Here is a 23,214-nt window from a genome sequence, read left to right on the forward strand (position 1 = left end):
GGCTTCACCGGAGGAAAACTCTGCATTGAAAGAGCAACAATAATGTCATGTGACCTCCCAGAATCCTCCTCACTTCTCCGGTCAGGTCTGTTTTATTAATAGAGATAAGAGTGATGTCATGTGACCTCACAGAATCCTCACCTCTCCGGTCAGGTATGTGTTTTGTTAACCACTTAAGGACCGCCCCACATACATTTACTGCGGCAGGGCGGCCCTTAAACGCAAAAATGCATACCTGTACGTGATTTCTACCATCGGCTCTGAGGTGCACCCACTGCTGGAGCCGCGCTCCCACTGTAATTGGACACAACAGGAGCCAATCAGCAGGTCTGGTGGCCATCCGCGATCGTACACAAGAGAGATAGAAGGGCAGTCTGCCTATGTAAACAAGGCAAACCGTCGTTCTGTCAGACAGGAAGATAAAGATCTGTGATTCCTGCTAATCAGGAACACATGTCTCTTTTCCTCCAGTGAGTCCATTCCCCACATAGTAAGAAAGCATTCCCAGGAAACACACCTAACCCTTTGATTGTTCCTGGTGTTAACCCCTTTTCTGCCAATGTCATTTATACAGTGACAGTGCATTTTTTAGCACTGATCACTGTATTAGTGTCACTGGTCCCCAAAAAGTGTCACTTAGTGTCAGATTTGTCCGCCGCAATGTCGCTGTCCCGCTAAAAATTGCAGATCGCTGTCATTAATAGTAAAAACAATAATAAAAAAAAGTCCATAAATCCATCCCATAGTGTGTAGACGCTGTAAGTTTTACGCAAACCAATAAAGATACACTTTGAGATTTTTTTTATTACCAAAAATATGTAGCTGAATACATATTAGCCTAAATTTATGAAGGAATTTTTTTTTTTTTTTTTTTTTTTTAATTATTGGGTGATCAAATACCACCAAAAAGAAAGCTCTATTTATGGGTAAAAAAGTGACAATAATTTTATTTGTGCACAGTGTTGCACGACCGCGCAATTGTCAGTTAAAGTGACGCAGTGCCGTATTAAAAAAAAAAAAAGGCCTGGTCAGGACAGGGGCAAAACCTTTTGGAGCTAAAGTGGTTAATAGAGATAAGAGTGATGTCATGTGACCTCCCAGAATTCTCCTGAGATAAGAGTGATGTCATGTGACCTCCCAGAATCCTCCTCACCTCTCCAGTCAGGTCTGTGTATTATTAATATAGATAAGAGTGATGTCATGTGATCTCCCAGAATCCTCCTCACCTCTCCAGTCAGGTATGTTTTATTAATAGAGATAAGAGTGATGTCATGTGACCTCCCAGAATCCTCCTCACCTCTCCAGTCAGCAGGTAGATGATCTCCAGGGTGAGGTTTAATAACCTCTCAGTCACATGACTCGGGTCCTCCTCCATCCTCATTGATGAGATCATGTGATCCATACAAGATCTCTGCAGACAAATAACATAACGACTGTGCTCATCGATAGAACTCATAGACAGAAATTCTGTTTAATCCCTCCAACCATAAGCGTGGAAGGTTTAGAAATGTGTTGGTATCATGGTAACAGGGGTCAGGAATGTGTAACACACAGGGAGCAGGGCTTTGGGAGAGTGTAGCGCTCAGAATGCAGGGATCAGAAAGGCATGACACACAGGGGGCAAAGTCAGGATTGCATAACAGAGTTCAGTGGTCAGAAATGCCTAATGCACAGAGTACAGGGGTTAGGAGCATGTAAAGCACACAGTGCAGTGGTCAGGAGAGTGCAGGACTTCCCCTTGGCTGGGTCTGGTGATCAGAGCTTTAGGGAAGCCCTTCCTTGGCTCTGAACTGCCTCTGAGATCTGACAGCAAAGGAAGCTGGCGCTGCAGTGTAAGTGGCAAAGGCTCTACAGTGACAAAACAAACAAAAAACTGGCAGGTAGTCATATGCTTGGGACCACTGTATGAGATGAGGGGCACAAGTCATTGGGTATTGGCGCTACTGATGCCCATGGTGGAGTCAGTACAGTATCTATAAACCAGAGGCTCTGGATGGACAGTTGGATAAATGGTTCTATATTTAGGATGTATCTGGTCTATAAACTAGAGGCTCTGGATGGACAGTTGGATAAATGGCTCTATATTTAGGATGTATCTGGTCTATAAACCAGAGGCTCTGGATGGACAGTTGGATAAATGGCTCTATATTTAGGATGTACCTGGTCTATAAACCAGAGGCTCTGGATGGACAGTTGGATAAATGGTTATATATTTAGGATGCATCTGGTCTATAAACCAGAGGCTCTGGAAGGACAGTTGGATAAATGGCTCTATATTTAGGATGTATCCGGTCTATAAACCAGAGGCTCTGGATAGACAGTTGGATAAATGGCTCTATATTTAATAAAAAGTATCTATAATATAAATCATAACAAAAATCACAGTGACTATGGAGAAAGAGGACGAACATGATGGGGGGGGGGGGGGGGTTTAGTGGGTGTAACTATAAAATAATATCTTATTACCTCCTCAGCTGCCAGTTCCTGCAATGTCTCCTCTCTACTTCCTCCCGACTCACCTCTCACCTGGAACTTCCTGTTCCTACTTTGACAATCACTTCCTGTCTGGTCCCAGTGAGATCACCCCCTTGTGTTCAATATAAATACTGCAGTCTGTGTTACATTTATACTGTACATTTTGCAGGCTTCCTCTTGGTTCTCTATCATGTTACATCTATGATTACACACACAGATTAGACCTCAGATAAAATCCAGTAGTATTAAAAATTAAATGAAAAACTACTTTATAGTCATTTTAATATTTATAAATGTAATGAACTAAATAGCAAAAAAGCCACCATCTTTTTTTATTCTGTAGTTTTCTACATTTACTACAGTCATAAGAAGTGAAATCAAACCACGCTTACTGCAACTGTTTTTATTTGAACTTTGCAGTTACATTTTCTGCATACAGTACTTCAGTGACATCTAGCTCCACCCACTTACAGTATTCATACATGTACAGAATTATTTTAGAGTTGTAATATGTGAGATTTCTGTATTTTTTACACTATGATTGATAGGATATATGGCCAGTTCACACTGGTCCAACATGCGCTCCGACTTGGAGAGCACATGCCAAAATCAATGGTTTCCCACTATGAGAGCCATCATCTTAATGCTCCGTACTTTTATCATCGAAAATTCCTGACCATGTGTATGCCCCATCGGAGTAATTCTATCGGAAATTCCGATGAATTCCATCAGTGTTTACATAGAGAACATGTTTTCATTTGGATGTAAGTTTGGTCGGGCTAAAGCCCGATCGCGTGTACGGGGCATATCTGGTCCGATTTGCATTGGCCTCACATTGAAAAACGTTCATGCACTACTTTGGTCCGACTTAGGCGTGATTTCAACACATTGATTTGAGTGGAAGTCGCATTCAAGTCGGATGATCATCTTAACTGATCCGACTTGTGTTCTGAGATTAGGTGTATGCAATGTTAGCAATGTAAAATCCCCTAAAAAAAATGGCGTCTGGTCTGGTATGGATTTTAAGGGGAAACCCCATGCAAAAAAAAGAAAAATGGCGTGAAGTCCCCCCAAAATCTATACCAGACCCTTATCCGAGCATGCAGCTTGACAGGTCACGAAAGGGGGAGTGACGAGGAGAGAGCACCCCCCTCCTGAACCATACCAGGTCACATATGCCCTCAACATGGGGGGGTGCTTTAGGGCAGGAGGGGCTCTGCCCCCCCACCCCAAAGCACCTTGTCCCCATGTTGATGGGGACAAGGGCCTCTTCCCTACAACCTTGGCCTTTGGTTGTGGGGGTCTGCGGGCAGGGGGCTTATCAGAATCTGGAAGCCCCTTTTAAGAAAGGGTTCATTATCCCCCGAATTCCGCCACCCATGTGAATGAGTATGGGGTACATTGTACCCCTTTGCTTTGTTTCAAAAATTATACTATGTAGCTTAATTTGTTCTTCAAAGCATCTTCAAAGCCTCCATAGAAAGAAGTATATGACAGCTCATTTACAGCACCTACAACTTTTGAGAGGTTTTTATTCAGCTTTAGATTCGCTTAGTTTTGGAGGTATTGCAGGTATGAGAGATCCCAGGATGCACTGGGAAGCCAACAAGCGAAGCGGAAAGACATCATCAGCAGTCACTTCTGGTTTATGTGTATATATTCTAGGTGTGTCTGGTGCAAATTTCACATCCTGTGTGCAGCATGGAGCAGCAAGGTCAGTGGTATCCAGACTGGAGTGGAGCAACTATCAGATGGGACACGTGGTGTACAAAATGGGAATGCTTTAGCGGAAGGTGAGCAGGGACCGGAGAGAGAGGGATGGGCGGCAAAGGATCAGCAGAGCTGATACACCACAGCAGGAGAAACTAGTAATGTCACAGCATGGGAGCAATATAGCGGGAGATACGCGGGGACCAGAGAGAGAGAGAGAGGATGATCAGCAAACCAGAGGATCAGCAGAGCTGGGGGCTACTACTGAGTGGGGAACCAGCAGAGCAGGAATACTATGGAGTGGTGAATCAGCAGTGCAGGGGGCTACTACTGAGCCAGGGATGTTATACCTCTTTACCCAATGTACAGTAGGTAGTACATTGTCTGAGACCTCATCCCCACAATATGCTCTCCAGCAGCTCCATCGTCCCCCATCTACACTATAATTTCTTGCAGCTCTCCCCCACCGTCCACACTACATTCTCCGACAGCTCTCCTCCACTATCCACACTACATTCTCCGACAGCTCTCCTCCACCATTCACACTACATTCTCAGACAGCTCTCCTCCACCATCCACATCACATTCTCTGACAGCTCTCCTCCACCATCCACACTACATTCTCCGACAGCTCTCCTCCACCATCCACACTACATTCTCCGACAGTTCTCCTCCACCATCCACACTACATTCTCCGCCAGCTCTCCTCCCACCATCCACACTACTTTCTCTGACAGCTCTCCCACCACTCTCCTCCCACCATCCACACTACATTCTCCGACAGCTCTCCTCCCACCATCCACACTACATTCTCTGACAGCTCTCCTCCCACCATCCACACTACATTCTCCAACAGCTCTCCTCCCACCATTCACACTACATTCTCTGACAGCTCTCCCCCCACCATCCACACTACATTCTCTGACAGCTCTCCCCACACAATCCTAAATCCATGTAGCATTACCCCACGAGTGAACAGCTCGGTAATTTGAGTTCTCGGTTCTGCGCCGCGACTCCAAAAACACCTTTAGGACCTCTGACATACTTGATTGAATGAAAGTCACTGTAAGCACTTAAAAGAACATGAGTATGGATACCTTTAACTTGGTCGAGAATTAGTAACAGTAAAAAGACACAAGACTGCTTAGTTGTAAATAGATTTAATGGTGGTTTGAGCATAAATGAACGCACAGAAAGTAGGTTCAGACACATTCCATTAGAGTATATAAATCACTAGGCCAAAGTAACTTAGAAAATAGTTCTGTATCACTTGCAATGTCCCCTGAGTGGTACCTCTTAGCATAAGCAATAGGTAAAGCTATCTGTGTAGCAGTTGTAGAGGTTCAAGCTTTAGACTTAATTCTTCAACCGGGTAGTGTTGGGGCCCAGTTGTATTCGTGGTGCATATAGTCGCAGGCAGCAATAGGAGTCTACTAGATGGCTGTATGGTCAGTTCTTAAAGGACTCAGTCTCTCCAGCAGCAGACAGTAAATCCCCCAGCCTCAACTCACCAGTCCTAGTAATATTGCAGCTCATCATCCGATCACAAACAGCGGTTAGTCCACTCTCTGCTCTGCACCCAGGTGACTTTGGGTATTGGCATCTTTGAACACAGCACTCTTGATCCCGCTCAGGCCATCGATATGCAGCAGTGATGGGGCACACTAAACAGGGATGTGCACTCTCAGGTCTCCCTCACAGCAAGAGGAAGCTGGGTCATGTACAGCCCAGGAAAATGCAGCCGTTTCCTTTCCTCCTATCAATCTCCTCTCTGGGGAATGTAGTATAAAAGTTCTTGATTACACAGGAGAGACTCTCCTAAGGACTACAGTTCCTACTGTGCATTGCTACCTGACACAGTCTAATAAACGCTTTCTACTCAACAGCTAAGGCCGGGTTCACATACACTATATTACCAAAAGTATTGGGATGCCTGCCTTTACATGCACATGAACTTCCAGAAGCGAATTTGTGAGGTCAGGCACTGATGTTGGATGAGAAGGCCTGGCTTGCAGTCTTCACTCTAATTCATCCCAAAGGTGTTTTATAGGGTTGAGGTTAGGACTCTGTGCAGGCCAATCAAGTTCCCCCACCCCAAACTTGCTTATATCCATGTCTTTATGGACCTACCTTTGTGCCCTGGTGCATAGTCATGTTTGTAACATAAAGGGGCCATCCCCAAACTGTTCCCACAAAGTTGGGAGCATGAAATAGTCCAAAATGTCATAGTATGCTGACGCCTTAAGAGTTCCCTTCACTGGAACTAAGGGGCCAAGTCCAACCCCTAAAAAAGAAACAACCCCACACCATAATCCCCCCTTCACCAAATGACTTGGACCAGGGCACAAAGCAAGGTCCATTAAGACACGGATGAGTGAGTTTGGGGTGGAGGAACTTAACTGGCCGGCACAGAGTCCTGACCTCAACCTGATAGAACACCTTTGGGATGAATTAGAGTGGAGACTGCGAGCCAGGCTCTCTCGTCCAACATCAGTGCCTGACCTCACAATGCGCAAGCCAGGCCTTCTCTTCAACCTCAGTGCCTGAACTCACAAAGGCACTTCTGGAAGAATGGTCAAACATTCCCATAGACACACTCCTAAACCTTGTGGACAGCCTTCCCAGAAGAGTTGAAGCTGTTATAGCTGCAAAGGGTGGTCCAACTTAATATTGAACCCTACGGACTAAAACTGAGATGCCATTAAAGTTCATGTGTGTATAAAGGCAGGCATCTGAATAACTTTGGTAATATAGTGTACCTCTTAACATAAGCAATATGTAAGCAATATGTAAAAGGTATCTGTGTAGCAGCTGTAAAGGTTCAGGCGTTAAACCTAACTCTTCAACCGGCTAGTGTTGGGGCCCAGTTGTACTCAGGGTGCACAGGAGAATAGTCACAGGCAGCAATAAGGCTACTAGATGGCAGTTACACAAGGGCTTAATCTCTCCAGCAGCAGAAAGTAAATCCCCACAGCTCACCAGTCCCAGTAATATTGCAGCTCATCATCCGGTCACATACAGCGGTTAGTCCACTCTCTGCTCTGCACCCAGGTGACTCTGGCTGTCGGTATTCCTGAACTCAGCACTCTGGATCTCGCTCAGGCCACAGATATGCAAAAGTGCTGGGGCACACTATGCAGCAATGTGTACCCTCAGGTCTCCCTCACGACAAGAGAAAGTGGTGTCCTGTGCAGAAATCTCCTCTCTGGGAAATGTAGTTCAAAAGTTCTTGGCTACAGAGGAGAGTCTCTCCTCAGGACTACAATTCCCACTGTGCATTGCTGCCTGACTCAGTCTATCAAACTCTTTTTGCTCAACAGCCAACTCCTTTTGCTGAAATAGCTGTTAACCAGTTCAGCACCGCAGGGCAGCAGCTACAGAGAGCAGCTGCAGCCAGTGTTTCTCTCATTTGTAGCCACGAACCTGGCTACATTTATTAACAGTCTCATCAGGTGTGTGTACTTTGATGTCTAATTAGATTTTCGTTACGCGTAAAACTTTTCCCGCACTCTGAACATGCAAAGGGGCGCTCACTCGTGTGACTCATCTGGTGTCTATTAAGATTTGCCTTGTCAGAGAAACATATCCCGCACACTGGGCAGGGAAAAGGATGTTTTCCCGTGTGGCTTTTCTGATGAGCAAGTAGCTGGGCTCTCTGGCTGAAAGACTCCCCGCAGTCTGAACAAGAAAATAGACTCTTCTCTGTGTGACTCCTCTGGTGGGCAAGAAGCTTGGCTTTTACAATGAAAGATCTCCCGCACTCCGAACAAGGAAAAGGCCGCTCGCTTTGGTGAAGTCTTTGGTGTATAGTCAGGCTTCCTTTCTGAGTGAAGCTTTTCCCGCACTCTGTGCATAAGAAAGGACGCTCGCCCGTGTGAATCCTCTGGTGTGATAGAAGTACACTTTTTACGACAAAACCTTTCCCGCACACCGAACACGAATAGGGACGCTCGCCCGTGTGAGTTTTTTGGTGTTTAACAAAGTCTCTCTTATGATTGAAACATTTCCCGCACTCTGAACATAAATAGGGACGCTCACCTGTGTGAATTCTCCAGTGTTCAACAAGGGTTCTTTCCTGGCTGAAACATTTCCCACACTCTGAACATGAATAAGGGCGCTCATTAATGTGAACTCTCAGGTGTGAATTAAGGCATTTTTTCTCAGTGAAACTTTTCCCGCACTCTTTGCATATAAATGGTCTCTCGCCTGTGTGAACTCTCTGGTGCGTTAGAAGTTGCCTTTTACCAGTGAAACATTTCCCGCACTCTGCACACGAAAACGGACGCACAATGATGTGACCTTTCCGGTGTATAAGCAGCTCATCTTTTTCAGTAAAACATTTCCCGCACTCTGAACATATATGAGGATTCTCAGCATTGTGAAGTCTCTGATGTGTAAGAAATTCGCTTTCCTGATTAAAAGATTTCTCGCAGTATGAACACGTAAGAGTTACACGGGTGTGAGATCGGAGATGGATACGGAGTTCAGAGTTTGTCTCGAAAGATTTCCCGCACCCCAAACATGAGAATAGATGGTCACCTCGGTGATCTCCTTCATGGGGTGAGGAAGATTCCTCGGGATTAGAAGGATCTGTTGATCTATCTGCAGTGTGAGATCTTACATGGATATTTACAATCATAGTAGGTGATTGATGAGAAGATTCCCCCTGATCAGAGGGATCCATTGATGTCTCCGGACAGGAAGGTCTGTGATGTATATTTTGTGTATTTGGATTTCCTCCTGGAGGATCCTGTGTGATGACATTATCTTCTGACTTACAATCAGCAGATAATAGAAGATGTCTCTCCGAGGAATTCCTCACATCACATCCATCTAAAGGGAAGAAAGTTTAACATAAATTTAAGACGTAGACGTGAGCAGAACGGAATTTTTTTTTTTTTTTTTGGATAGATTCATTACGTTACTAATTTAGTTTCGCCCCCCCCGGCAGCCGCATCATTGGATTTGATTGACAGCAACGGGAGCCAACGACTGCGCTGCTATCAATCTATCCAATTAAGAGCCGAGAAGCCGTGGGGAGAGCGACCTAGGATCGCGCCCACGGAAATTCGGGGCTCAGGTAAGTAAAACTGGGGAGATGGAGGGGCCGGACACAGCAAGGTTTTTTTTAACCTTATTGGATAGGATAGTTTACAACCCCTTAGCGACTTGGTAAATGGTCGCGGGCCACAATGAGCGTATCGGGCGGATGGCAGGTCTGTGTCCACTCTGCACATGTAGAACAGACGCAGGCCGCTCTACCCTAAGGGCCCTCCAATCCGCCCAGACAGAAGGTCTGTTTTTTAAGCGGATCGGATTGCAGATAGGCGGGTGTAAGCGGACACGAGTCTGTTTATAGCTGCTGCTCTATAGAGGTGAATGGACGGTCCGATTGGGTCCGCCTGAAAAACAAACAGGCAGACCCGATCGTGTGAAAGGGGCCCAAGGCCGCTTTCACACTGATGCACAGCAGTTTACCTGCATCTCAACTGACCTCAATCTTCACTTCTTCCTCAAGGATTCCTGCAGCTGGTTGCTGCTGTCCCCCTGCTGGCTGTCCTCCAGGGCTGGTACTGCTGGCTGGCACTGTTGTTGGGTACCGCCTGCTGGCAGGTACCGCTGGCTGGTACTGGTACTGCTGGCGGGTACTGGTACTGCTGGTGGGTACTGGTACTGCAGGCTGGTACCGGTACTGCTGGCGGGTACTGGCACTGCTGGTTGGTACTGGTACTGTTGGTGGGTACTGCTAGTGGGTACTGGTACTGCTGGCTGGTACTTCTGGCTGGTACTGCTGGTGGGTACTGGTACTGCTGGTGGATACTGGTACTGCTGGTGGGTACTGGTACTGCTGGTGGGTACTGGTAGTGCTGGCTGGTAGTGCTGGTGACTGGTACTGGCACTGCTGACTGCTGTCCCAGATCGCGGGTTCCCATGCATCAGATGTGTGACAGAAAAAAGCATGCAGCTGCAGTAGAGAGCAGAGCCGATGCTTCCTGTCACAGGCGGAGTGCATTTGGTATCACTCCGCTGTGAAGGAGCCGGTGCTATGCAGGAATCATCGGCTCTGCTTCCTCTAGCAGCGGCGCTGATGTTTGGAGATGGCGGGTAGGGAACCCGCCATCTGGGCTTGCTGACCCGCCATCTCAGAGCAAGGCGTGGCGGGCCACATCAGCGGTTGGGCACCCCTGCTTTAGGGTGCCCAAGAAAGTCCAGCAAGAGCCGGGAACGTCTCCTACAGGTGATTCAGCTGCGAGATCGGGGCGCCACCAGTGCAGAGCATGGCAGCAGACAGGTGTGAGGACATCGGCACGCACAGGGAGAAGAAGAGGGCCCCCAGATCCTGCCCCCCCCATGTGAATGATTATGGGGTACATTGCACCCCCAATTATTCACCAAAAATCCAGCCCAAATTCTAATCCTTCTAAAAATTTGGAATTCATTAGAAAACGAATAAACAAAACTAATTTTAACTGAATTAGTTTTATTCCGATAGATCTGAAACTATCTGAGTAACCAACATTTTTTCTGAATTGAATTTCACATATCTATTAAGAAGGTCAGTGATAGGAAAATCATGTACTCTATGTTGGTCTAGCAGCCAACAGTTTCACAAAGCTCTAATAATCACATCTGATAATTTTCTAAAATTCAGAAGTAAAATGTAATTGTGACCCGTTTCTTCCACAATGCCTATACTTACTTGTGTTGATAGGTGGAGACATTTCATCCTGTTCACTCTTCAGAATCATCCCAACCTCCGCCCTGGACGGCTGATCAGCCCCCACATACATCTCTTCTTCTTCCTCTTTAATCTCAGCTTTTATATTAATCTGTTCTTCACCCTGAACCCCAAAAAAATTAAAAATTCATTAAAAGTAGAGCTCCAGGCAGGTATAAAAACACAAATGACACCAGCTTTGCATTCATTACCCACTTCCAGACCGCCCCATAGCAGATTTACTGCTACAGGGTGGCCCTCCTGTGCAGAATTGTGTATATAATAAATATATATATATATATATATATATATATTAATTCCGCACTTTCACCTACAGGTGGAGCCAGCGGGCTGCTATTACTGTGATGAATTAGAAACTAATCTGCAGGTGGCGGGCTCTAAATGTCCACCGCCACCTGCTGATTATCGGGTAGAGACTCAGAACGGATCTCTGCCCATGTAAACATGGCAGAGCTCCGTTCTGTCAGTGGGGAAGGGATGGATTTTGTGTTCATGCAAAGCAGGGAATAAAATCCATCTCTTCCCTTAGTAAAAAAAACACACAGCTCCTTTATCTGCAACGTAGAGAGCGTCCTGACACTCCTGTAGTCCAAGGGAGGGGGCGAGCATGACACTCCACACCAGGGAGAAAGCCTTGCATTACTGTGTGGAGTAGAAAAACAGGAAGTGAGGATTTCTCAGAAGAAATAAGGACATTTAAAAGCAAAATGGAGGTAAGTGAAGGAGGACTGCACTAAGGTAAAGGAAGCTATTTAGGGCATTTTATTTACCTTTTATTTACCTTTACAGCCCCTCTAATATAAGAAATGTTGTAAATGTTATCGCTAGTTTCTTATGGTACCATTAAAGTCCATTCCAGCCTCCACCCCTTCACACTTTCTTCTCACATCCATTACGCACTCTAGCCTGCCATAACATTACCCTTCCACTTTTTCAGAAGGGCTTCCTCAAGGGGTTAACATACCTAAAAACACTGCAGCACCAGAGGTCAGAGCAGGGAACAAGTTACTTACTCCTTGACACTAGGCAAAAAAACTGGATTGCCTATAGCAAAGAGGGGGTTTAAGACCAGATAGGACTGCCCATAGGTGGTGCTGTGTTCTTTTTCAGCCTAGTGTCATACTCCTGTAGGTGGCGCTTTAACCCTATGGTCAAGACTCGGAAGAGCTTTGTCTCCTAAAGCGGAGTTCCACCCAAAAGTGGAACTTACGCTTTAAGCACTCCTCGGCCCCTTACATACCACATTTTTTTTGGGAGGGGGGGGGAGTGGGGGCTTTGTTTGGAGTGGGACATCCTGTCCAATGTCCTCCCTCCACCTACGGGCCACCTAGGCGACTCCTCCTCTGCACCTAGGCAGCCCCTCCCTCTAGGTGATCTTCTGGGATACGTGACAGGTCCCAGAAGATCGCCTGTCCACTCCAAGAGCGCAGTGTGTGCCCGGCCGTGAAGCTGAAAGCTGTCATGGCTGGGTGCCCAGAGTGTCAATGGAGGTGTCAATGGAGGGGGAGAGGAGAGACGCTCCGGGCGGCCGCATCACCGGACCGTGGAACAGGTAAGTGTCTGTTTATTAAAAGTCAGCAGCTACACTTTTTGTAGTTGCTGACTTTTAATAAACATAAAAGGCCTAGAACTCTGCTTTAATGAACGTAAGAGAAACTGTAAATTGTTTTTAGAAAACAAAACAATGGAAAAACGTGATTGAAATTAAGGGGGGCTGATGGAGGGGGAGCATCAACATTAGAACAAGATACTTCATAGAAGAATATCATCTCACAAAGTTCAGAACCACTTTAGTGTTCTACACATCGAGTCCACCTACCTGATGATGGTGAGGGATGGTGTGATCTTCCTGTGTAGAATCCCGGGAATCCAGTGGATGGGGACATCTCTCTGGTGGGTTTGTGTCACTGAATGGCTCCAGCTTGATGTGCTTGAAGGGATCTCTGTGTCCTTCTGAAAACTCCATAACACCAACCTCCTCCTCCTCCTCTTTTATAACCTTATGCGAGATGGTGTGACCTTCCTGTGTGGAATCCAGGGAATACGGAGGACGGGGACATCTCTCTGGTGGGTTCCCATTACTGGATCCATCTGTAGGAAACACACACACTGACTGAATACATTGTTTCTATGTGTTTATCAGATGATGGGGGATCTAGGTTGAGCCTCCGTACCGCTCTCTCCTTTACAATAATGTGCACCACCCTACAGTTTGGGCCCCGCTGTTAGCTAGGAATACAAAGGACAGGGACATCTCTCTGGTGGGTTCCCATTACTGGAACCATCTGTAGGAAACACACACACTGACTGAATACATTGTTTCTATGTGTTTATCAGATGATGGAGGATTTAGGTGGACCCTCCGTACTGCTCTCTCCTTTACAATAAAGTCTCCTCTTACCCGGTGATGTGAGGTGCGGCTGATTCTCCATCATGACGTCCTTGTAGAGATCCTTGTGTCCTTCTAAATACTCCCACTCCTCTATGGAGAAATAGACAGTGACATCCTGACACCTTTGTACTATATTAATAAAGCGATTTAAAAAAATATTTTTTTTTTTTTTATGGTTTACTAATAGCTGAATAACAATATCAGGTGCTTATATGTTAATGGTTTTTAGCTTGTTAGAATGTTATTATTCAGAATTATGTTATTAGAACAATGCCTTTGGAACATAATGTTATGCATTATTTCGAGAGAGTCTACTACTATTGTAGAGTGAGGTATTCCAGAGTCTAGGCTACAGACAAGCTGATAAGGTGTTCCAAAATAACAGAAATTAATGTCCCTTGTAATTGTTATATGTGTTACGAGTGCAAGCTCTTGAGTGAATGTGGTAAAATGGGAAATTATATATTTTGGGAGGTCCTACATAGCAAATTTCCAGGATTTCAGCTTACAATCCTGCATTTCTGTGAAGATTTCAGGCATTGGCATAATAACACCTGCTACATGTGCTAATCTCTCTACTTGTTAATCTTCACTTTCACTTCGTAACTTTTTTACTAAATAAACTTTCAAAACCGTCAAGGTAAGAAGGAGAGATTGTTTTATTTATCCAGAGACGAGACTTATAACAGTGATGTCATGTGATCAACCTGGAACCCTCCTTCTCCTGTATCTGATCTATAAACCAGAGGCTCTGGATGGACAGTTGGATAATTGGCTCTAGATTTAGGATTAAAAACGGGCTTGGGCGTGTTCGGAATCCCACCTAGCTGATCCTGCCAGGAAGCCGACACTGCACACGGCTAATCACAGGCAGAGAGACATTTCTCAATCATCCCGGTCTGCAGCTGCACAGATTGGGAAATGTCTCGCTGCCTGTGATTAGCCATGTGCAGTGTCGGCTTCCTGGCGGGATCGGGCAGGTGGGATCCCGAACACGCCTGAGCCCATCTCTATTTAGGATGTACCTGGTTTATAAACCAGAGGCTCTGGATGGACAGTTGGATAAACCGTTTTATATTTAGGATGTATCTGGTCTATAAACCAGAGGCTCTGGATGGACAGTTGGATAAATGGTTCTATATTTAGGGTGTATCTGGTCTATAAACCAGAGGCTCTGGGTGGACAGTTGGATAAACAACTCTGAGGGTAGATTCACGTAGCATTTACGGCGGCGTATCTGGAGAAGGTAATTTCAAATCTGCACTGGCGTAACTATGCGCGCCCCTACCTGAATCTAGCCCTCTATATTTAGTATGTACATATTATATTACTCTGTGTGTATCATCATCTCCTGGAGATAAAAGACATCACAGTGACTATGGAGGAAGAGGACGGACATGACGGGAGGGTTACTGGGTGTAAATATAAAATAATATCTTATTACCTCCTCTGCTGCCAGTTCCTGCAATGTCTACTCTCTACTTCCTCTCAAATCGCCTCACGGAAATGTCTATTTATATTCCTACATCACTTCCTGTCTCTACCTTACATCACTTCCTGTCTCTACTTAAATCACTTCCTGTCTGTGTGTTTCCAGTAAGCTCACCACCTTGTGTTCAATAGAAATACTGCAGTCTATGTTACGTTTACACATTTTACTTGCTGCTCTGTGGTCCATTCCCATTCCTCTATGATTACACACACAGATTATACTTTAGATAAAATTCAAAAAGTACAAAAATAAAATGAAAAACAAATTTAATACTTTTTAAATATTTATAAATGTAGAAAACTAAATAGTGGAAAACAATCTAAAAATTAAAATATAACATATTGAAGTAAATTTTCAAAGCTTGGGGTCTATTAAGACTCTCACTGTCAGCGCCGACTGAGAAAAGCCGTTTACGGCACTTATTGGTTACACTTGTAGCCCCCTGTTCCCAAAGAAATGGGGCTATAATGTAAATTTCATTTTTTTTGGCTGAGCTGTAAACAGCTCAGAATGATTGTACATAGTTTATTTGGTTTCTCCCTTAAAGCGGGGTTCCACCCGTGATTTTTTTGTTTTTTAAGTCAGCAGCTACAAACACTATAGCTGCTGACTTTTAATAAGGACACTTACCTGTCCTAGGCGCCCACGATTTCGGCCCCCTGAGGCCAATCCCTCGATTGTGGCAGGTCCCAGCCCCGCCACCCTCACTAAGGGAAACATGCAGTGGAGCCTTGTGGCTTCACTGCCCATTTCCTACTGCGCATGAGCGAGTCTCGCGGCGCTTTGTGAATGGGTGGCTGCTCTCTGGGATACACACAGTTCCCAGAAGGCAGCGTGCCCCATTGACCAGAAGACAACGCGAGGATTAAGACCTGCTGCGGACTAGGAAAAGGCAAATTAGGAATATCCGCACAGCAACCGGAATTTCTGGTAAGTAAAAAAAATATATATATTTTCAATGTTTTTTTTTTAGGGTGGACCTCCACTTTAAACCTGAGTTGTGCCATTTCTCACTGTTGCCAGTAGCTGCCACTGGTACCACAGGCTCCACTTTAAGGAAGTCATCTTCACCACATCCAGATGCCTAAATGCATTGAGTTGCTGCCATGTGATTGGCTGATTAGCAATTTTAAAAAAGGAGCCGATGAGTGTATATCATTTTATACAATCTTACATTTACCGCAATCATAGCAAAAAAAAAAAAATCAAATCACACACGCCATACTTTTTATGCAAATTTTTTATTGATTTTTGCGGTTACATTTTCTCCACACAGAACTTCAAATACATGTAGCTCTGCCCACTTACAGTATTTACACGTGTGCAGTAAAATTACGGGGGGTTGTAACATGTATGTGACGCTGGAACTACGGAGGAGATGTGAGCTTTCCGTAATTCAGCATTTTATTTCTTGTATTTTGTACTTTATTTGAGAATGATAGGACTAAGACGATCGTCGATATACCCAACGTATTTCTTTATTATCACGCAAAGATTATATCTCAGGTACACAAAGAATGAAAAAAATATATCATGAAGGCAAAACTTCATCTGCTTTGTAATATTTATAATTATGGCAAAACGAAAGAATGAAAAACCTGAAACTGTCGAAAGGGAACACCAACTGTCACTCAACACAGGTGCCAGCCCAACTCAGTCCAGTCCAGCTCGTAACTGGAGATATCAGAAGGAAAAAATCTGCATGGCCACATGCTGAAATCAGCTTTATTGAGAAATATTCAAAATAAAAGCAACTTCCACAAAATACACACCAGTGGGGTGAGAGATCAGCTAACGAATTTCATGCTTACTAGCCCTTATTCAGAACCTATAAGTGCTAGTAAAAGTGAAACGTGTTAGCCGGTCCCTCACCCCTCTGCTGTAAAATTGTCGTAATTTGCTTTGCCCAATGGAGGAAGGCGGGACCAGCTAACGCATGTAATGCTGACTAGCGCTTATTCCTAACCTACTGTATGTTCGTAAGAGTGAAACGTTTTACTTGCTCACTCACCCTCTCCAGTGGAAAGGTATTGGAATTTGTTTGCTTTTATGCAGGTGGCAGCCCAGATCGTACCTGGAGATATCAGAAGAAAAAATAAAACTGGCGGCCGACTATTGAAATCAGCTTTATTGAAAAATATCCAAAAAAACAAGCAAAATCCTATAAATACACACCAGAGGGGTGAGAGACCAGCTAATGCATTTCATGCGTACTAGCGCTAATTCATATAATATAGATAATCGCTAGTAAGAGTGAAACGTGTTAGAGGGGGGGGCCCTCATCCCTCTGCTGTGAATTTATTGAAATTCACTTGTTTTTATGCAGGTGGCGGCCCAGCTTCTAACCGGAGATATCAGAAGGAAAAATCCAGGCTGCGGACTAATGAAATCACCATTATTGAGAAATATCCATAAAAACAAAGACCATTACATACACAATGGAGGAAGGAAGGACAAGCTAATGCATTTATCACTTACAAGTGCTTATTCATAACCTACATGTGCTAGTAAGAGTGAAACACGTAAGATGGTCTCTCACCCCCTCTGCTGTGAATTTATTGGAATTTGCCTGTTTTTAGGCAGGTGGCAGCCCAGCTTGTGACTGGAGATGACAGAATGTATGAGAATGTACCACTATACACAGGGTTCATTTATTAAATATGTATCATGCCCTTACCTACTAAATGTACACATTTCACACCACTGTGAATGATTACTTTATTTCATGGATAATCGATCTTCATATATTTCATGGATAATCGATCTTCATATTTTCATCAAAAGAGATCAGAACTTCCTCTTTTCACTGGGGAGCTGATGTGTTTTTCCCTATAAGTGCTCAGTACATAGAGTGGAGCTCAGAGCCAAGTAATCAGCCCTGACCAGCTGCTTACGGCACCAATTTATACCACAGATTGTAACTTTCTCCTAAACTGGCCATACACGGGTCAAAAGTTGGCCGGTTCAGCAGGGACCATCCTAATTTCGACCAGTATAATGATCATTCTTCCTGATTATAGGTAAGGGTGAAGTCTACTTTCTATACTGCAGGTGGCGCTCAACTGCAGTAGAATTGCAGAGGGAGAGGAGGTCATATAGCAATGATTTGCAATTAGCGGACCTTCAGCTGTTGCAGAACTACAAGTCCCATGACGCATAGCAAGACTCTGACAGCCACAAGCATGACACCCAGAGGCAGAGGCATGATGGGACTTGTAATTTGGCAACAGCTGGAGGTTAACTAATTTCATATCCCTTTTCTATAGTTTCCTGGGTCACTGGTGGCCATCTTGGGTCAGGCAGACTCTTTTTAGAAGCCTGGGGCTCCTGGGCATTTTCGCATATGGGTAGTGTACCGACAGGTGACCCGTCTTGCAGGGGCAGTGATTAGTAGCAGACAAGTAGGGAAAGGATAGGGCAGGGATATGCAATTAGCGGACCTCCAGCTGTTGCAGAACTACAAGTCCCATGAGGCATAGCAAGACTCTGACAGCCACAAGCATGATACCCAGAGGCATGATGGGACTTGTAGTTTTGCAACAGCTGGAGGCCCGCTAATTGCATATCCCTGGGATAGGGACACGCCATTCTTTCTGGAGACTTCCCCATTAGGGTACCAACCAGCCAGGCCAAATTCCGCCCCTTAAAGTGGATGTAAACCCACTTCTCATCCTTTCTAAACTATGCTGGTCTATAAGGATATAGATGCCTCCTACATGTATCCTTACCTGTCAAATGTCTCCCCTCTGTCTGTTATAAGAACTGAAAAACTGCAGATTCTGTGGGTGTGTCTGTTGTCTGGAGCTCGGTGGGTGGAGTCGTGATGTCAGAAGACTTCCCGCCCACCTCTACACTCCCCTTCTCAACATGCATTTTCTCCTGTGTATTCCTTAACTAAATTCTGCTATGATCACTAACATCCAGTCAAAATCCAGAAAACTAACCACATGACTTCAGAAAAGGAGTGGGGGTGGGAATTAAAAAATAATGCCTGTCTCAAGCTAGTGAATAAGATATGTACATAACCTGCCATTCACAGCAAGGGGGAAGAACGGACAAAAGTTTTCTCGCGTTTGTCCGTTTATCTCACTGAAAAAAGAAAAGAGGATTGCTCAGAGCTGGATTAACTCTTTGTGGCAAGGCTGGGTACAGATGATAGGAAATCTTGTGCTCTACGTTGTGACAACAAAAAATAAATAAAAAAATTCGGGTTTACATCCACTTTAAGAAAGACCAACACGTTTCGGCTTGATGTGCTTTTGATAAACGCTTTTTAACGTACCTTCAAACTTGCATTTCTTTGGACACCGGGTGCTCCTTTCTTCTTTCCCATGACTTTTGCCAGAATGTAACACTTTATATAAAAAAAAATGTTATCCTACAGATTCCCCATGAACTAAACTGTTCGACCCGGTGTGTTCTCTCCGATGTCTAATTAGACTTCTTTTACATGTAAAACATTTCCCGCACTGTGAGGAGGCTCCGTGGTGTGTCTTTTCTGGTGCATAACAAGGTTTCCTTTCTGAGTGAAAGATTTCCCGCACTCTAAACACAAATAAGGACGCTCACCCGTGTGAATTCTCTGGTGTTTTACAAGGTCTCCTTTATGACTGAAAGACTTCTCACATTCTGAACACGAATAAGGACGCTCGCCGGTGTGAATTCTCAGGTGTTTAACAAGGTCTCCTTTCCGAGTGAAGCACTTCCCGCACTCTGAACATAGATAGGGACGCTCACCGGTGTGACTTCTCTTGTGTATAAGGAGTTTTCCTTTCTCGGAAAAACTTTTTCCGCAGTCTGAACAGGAAAAGGGACGCTCCCCCGTGTGACTTCTCTGGTGTATAAGAAGGGTGACTTTCTGTGTAAAACATTTCCCGCACTCTGCGCAGGAAAACGGACGCTCACCTATGTGACTTTTATGGTGTTCAAAAAGTGCTCCTTTATGAGGGAACGATTTCCCGCACTCTGTACATGAATAAGGATCTTCACCTGTGTGTATTCTCTGGTGTATAAGAAGCGTTTCTTTTTTCATAAAGTATTTGCCACACACTGAACAAGGGAAAGGTCCCTCACCCATGTGAGTGCTCTGGTGTTCAAGAAGGTTTTTGTTTTCTGTGAAAGATTTCCCACAAACCGAACATAAGAATAGATTCGCATCTTCAAGATTAGATTGGTCTGCTGTGTCAGATCTCAAATGGATATTTCCACTTATATTACGTGATTTATTAGAAGATTCCCCCCAATCCATTGATGGCTCCCAACAGGAAGGTCTGTTTTGTGTGATTGGATTTACTCCTGGAGGATCCTGTGTGATGACATTATCTTCTGAGCTCTGATCATCAGATAATAGAAGGTGTCTCTCCGCAGAACTCCCCGCATCACATCCATCTGTTGGAAAGCAATCTATAAATAATTACGAAAAGGTCAGTATTAAGAGTCATGTATGTTGGTCTAGCAGCCACTTTAGTGGCTTCAATGCGATATCATTTCTTGGGAACATGACGTTATATTGAGGAATGGAGACGGACCTTTCATATGGCCTTCTCCATGTCTGTCTGTCCACCTGCAAGGTGATTAATGTGGCCAGTCTCTGGGTGGAGACCAAACCTGATTTAAGCCAGCCAAGCCTGCAATCTCAGTATCTCCTCCTCATTTGTTGGGAACATGATGTAATATTGAGGAATGGAGATGGACCTTGCGTATGGTGTACAGTATCTCCTCCTCATTTGTTGGGAACATGACATTATATTGAGGAATGGAGATGGACCTTTCATACTTTGTACAGTACAGTGGAACCTCGGATTATTAGCATAATCCGTTCCAGGAGAATGCTCGTAATCCAAAGTACTCGCATATCAAAGCGAGTTTCCCCATTGAAGTCAATGGAAGCTAAAATAATTAATTCTGCATTGACTTCAATGGCATGCAATACCGCATGTGGCCAGAGGTAGCCAGAGAGCCTCAGCTTGGCTGACCTCGGCAAACCTCAGGAATTAAGTATTTTTGAGTCTTTCCGAACAGCTCCGGCACCCCCCCACCTCAGGCCAAACGCTACTGCACACCACTTTGGCTTGAATCCTGCTCGTGATCTGAAACAACACTCCCAAACCGAGTTAGGATTTTAAAAAAAACAGTGCTTGTATTGCGAAACGCTCGTTAACCGCGTTACTCGCAATCCGAGGTTCCACTGTATTTCCTCCATATAACATGACATTATATTGAGGAATGGAGAGGGTCCTTTCATATGGTGTACAGTATCTCCTCCTCATTTGTTGGGAACATGACGTTATATTGAGGAATGGAGATGGACCTTTCATATGGTGTACAGTATCTCCTCCTCATTTGTTGGGAACATGACGTTATATTGAGGAATGGAGATGGACCTTTCATATGGTGTACAGTATCTCCATGTCATTTGTTGGGAACATGACATTATATTGAGGAATGGAAATGGACCTTTCATATGGTGTACAGTATCTCATCCTCATTTTTTGGGAACTCCTACATTTTTTTTTTAGGAATGTAGGTGGACCATACACAGTATGAAGTGAAAACCAATCTCTATAGAGTGATAAAAAGATGGATAGAAGGAAAAAAAACACTGTATCCTTATTAGGGTGAAAGGAATGCCCCTCTTTTGCCAGAAAGAAAGTTTGAGGCTGTAAAACAACTTTGTCGTTTTAAAGAACAAGAAAGGGTGATTAACAAGAGAGTACTGCTAGTTCTGATACCCATCTGGCCAAGGTTATGGCAATAGGAGCGCCAACCTTCTGAAATAAGTTTGTAAAGGGGACGTCACAAAATAGCTCGAAAAGAAGAACCTGAAGTGTGGATAGCACCAAATAAATTTTCTATGAAACCAAGGGACGTAACCTGTGAATAATGAGTAATGCCCCGTACACACGATCGGATTTTCCGATGGATGGTTTTTCCGACGGAATTCCGTTCAAGCTTGGCTTGCATACATACGGTCACACAAAAGTTCTCTGAACTTTCGGCCGTCAAGAACTTGTGACTTACAACACTACAACAAGCCAAGAAAATTAAGTTCAATGCTTCTGAGCATGCATCAAATTGTTTTAAATTGTTAAAAAAACAATCGTGTCAGAACGCGGTGACGTAAAACACAGCGACGTGTTGAGAAAAATTAAGTTCAATGCTTCCAAGCATGCGTGGATTTGATTCTGAGCATGCATGGATTTTTAACCGATGGACATGCCCACATACGATCGTTTTTTTTCTATCGTTTTTTTTAACCATCAGATAATTTTAAAACAAGTTCCTGGTTTTTTCACCGATGGATAAAAAAACGATGGGGCCCACACACGATCGGTTCGTCTGATGAAAACGGTCCATCAGACCGTTTTCATCAGACGAACCGATCGTGTGTACGCGGCATTAGAAGCTGATTGGCTACCATGCACAGCTGCACCAGATTTTATGCTTTCCAGTTTTAATAAATCAACCTCTTATATCTGATCTGCTCTGCGTTACTTACCTGTGTCAATAGGTAGAGGAACTTCATCGTCTTCACTTTTCATAATTATCTCAATGTCCTCCATGGACGGTTGTTCATCCTCCACATACGACTCTTCTTCTTCCTCTTTAACCTTAACTTTTATATGAATCCGTACTTTATCCTAACGACAAAAATAATAGAAGACATCTATTAAATTTCAACTCCAGCAGATATAAAGGGCACAAATAAATGTAGCTTCAGATTTTGAAGTCAGCAAATTACATAGACGAATGTCCCCTCACAAAGTTCAGAATCACTTCTGTGTTCTATACACCAAGTCCCACCTACCTGATGATGGTGGGGGATGGTGTGATCTTCCTGTGTGGAAATTCGGGAATACAGAGGACGGGAACATCTCTCTGGTAGGTTTGGGTCGCTAAATGGCTCCATCACAATACCCTTGAAGGGGGCTTTGTGTCCTGAAAACCTCTCCTTCCCATCAAACCCACCATTCTCATTTTTTATCTCTTTTTTAAGCTTATGTGAGATGGTGAGACCTTCCTGTGTGGAATCCCGGGAATACAGAGGACGGGGACATCTCTCTGGTGGGTTCCTATTACTGGATCCATCTGTAGGAAACACACACTGACTGAATACATTGTTTCTATGTGTTTATCAGATGATGGGGGATCTAGGTGGACCCTCCGTACTGCTCTCTCCTTTACAATAAAGTCTCCTCTTACCCGGTGATGTGAGGGGCGGCTGATTCTCCATCATGACGTCCTTGTAGTGATCCTTGTGTCCTTCTAAATGCTCCTCCTCAGAGTCAGTGACATCCTGACACCTTATAGGAACCTGACACACACAATGATACAGTCACCATCCAGACACATCCCTTGTCTGTTACTGGATAATGTCCCAGAATTCCCGGCACCGCTCACCTCTCC

At 44.4% G+C, this 23,214-nt stretch overlaps 2 protein-coding genes across 2 annotated transcripts; both read right to left on the minus strand.

The window, feature by feature from the left end:
* Positions 1-6,880: 6,880 nt before the first annotated feature.
* Positions 6,881-19,141, minus strand: LOC120910523 (gastrula zinc finger protein XlCGF26.1-like). Its single transcript, XM_040322280.1, has 4 exons — positions 19,091-19,141; positions 12,744-12,947; positions 10,886-11,027; positions 6,881-9,018 (listed from the first exon to the last, which is right to left on the minus strand). The coding sequence occupies exons 1-4, from the start codon at positions 19,139-19,141 to the stop codon at positions 7,634-7,636; spliced, it is 1,782 nt and encodes a 593-aa protein (XP_040178214.1). The 3' UTR covers positions 6,881-7,633.
* Positions 18,967-22,893, minus strand: LOC120910139 (zinc finger protein OZF-like). The gene is made up of 3 exons (XM_040322017.1): positions 22,616-22,893; positions 22,307-22,448; positions 18,967-20,211 (listed from the first exon to the last, which is right to left on the minus strand). The coding sequence occupies exons 1-3, from the start codon at positions 22,715-22,717 to the stop codon at positions 19,244-19,246; spliced, it is 1,212 nt and encodes a 403-aa protein (XP_040177951.1). The 5' UTR covers positions 22,718-22,893; the 3' UTR covers positions 18,967-19,243.
* Positions 22,894-23,214: the final 321 nt, after the last annotated feature.

Source organism: Rana temporaria, chromosome 8 (assembly GCF_905171775.1).
Source record: "Rana temporaria chromosome 8, aRanTem1.1, whole genome shotgun sequence".
Classification (NCBI taxonomy): domain Eukaryota; kingdom Metazoa; phylum Chordata; class Amphibia; order Anura; family Ranidae; genus Rana; species Rana temporaria.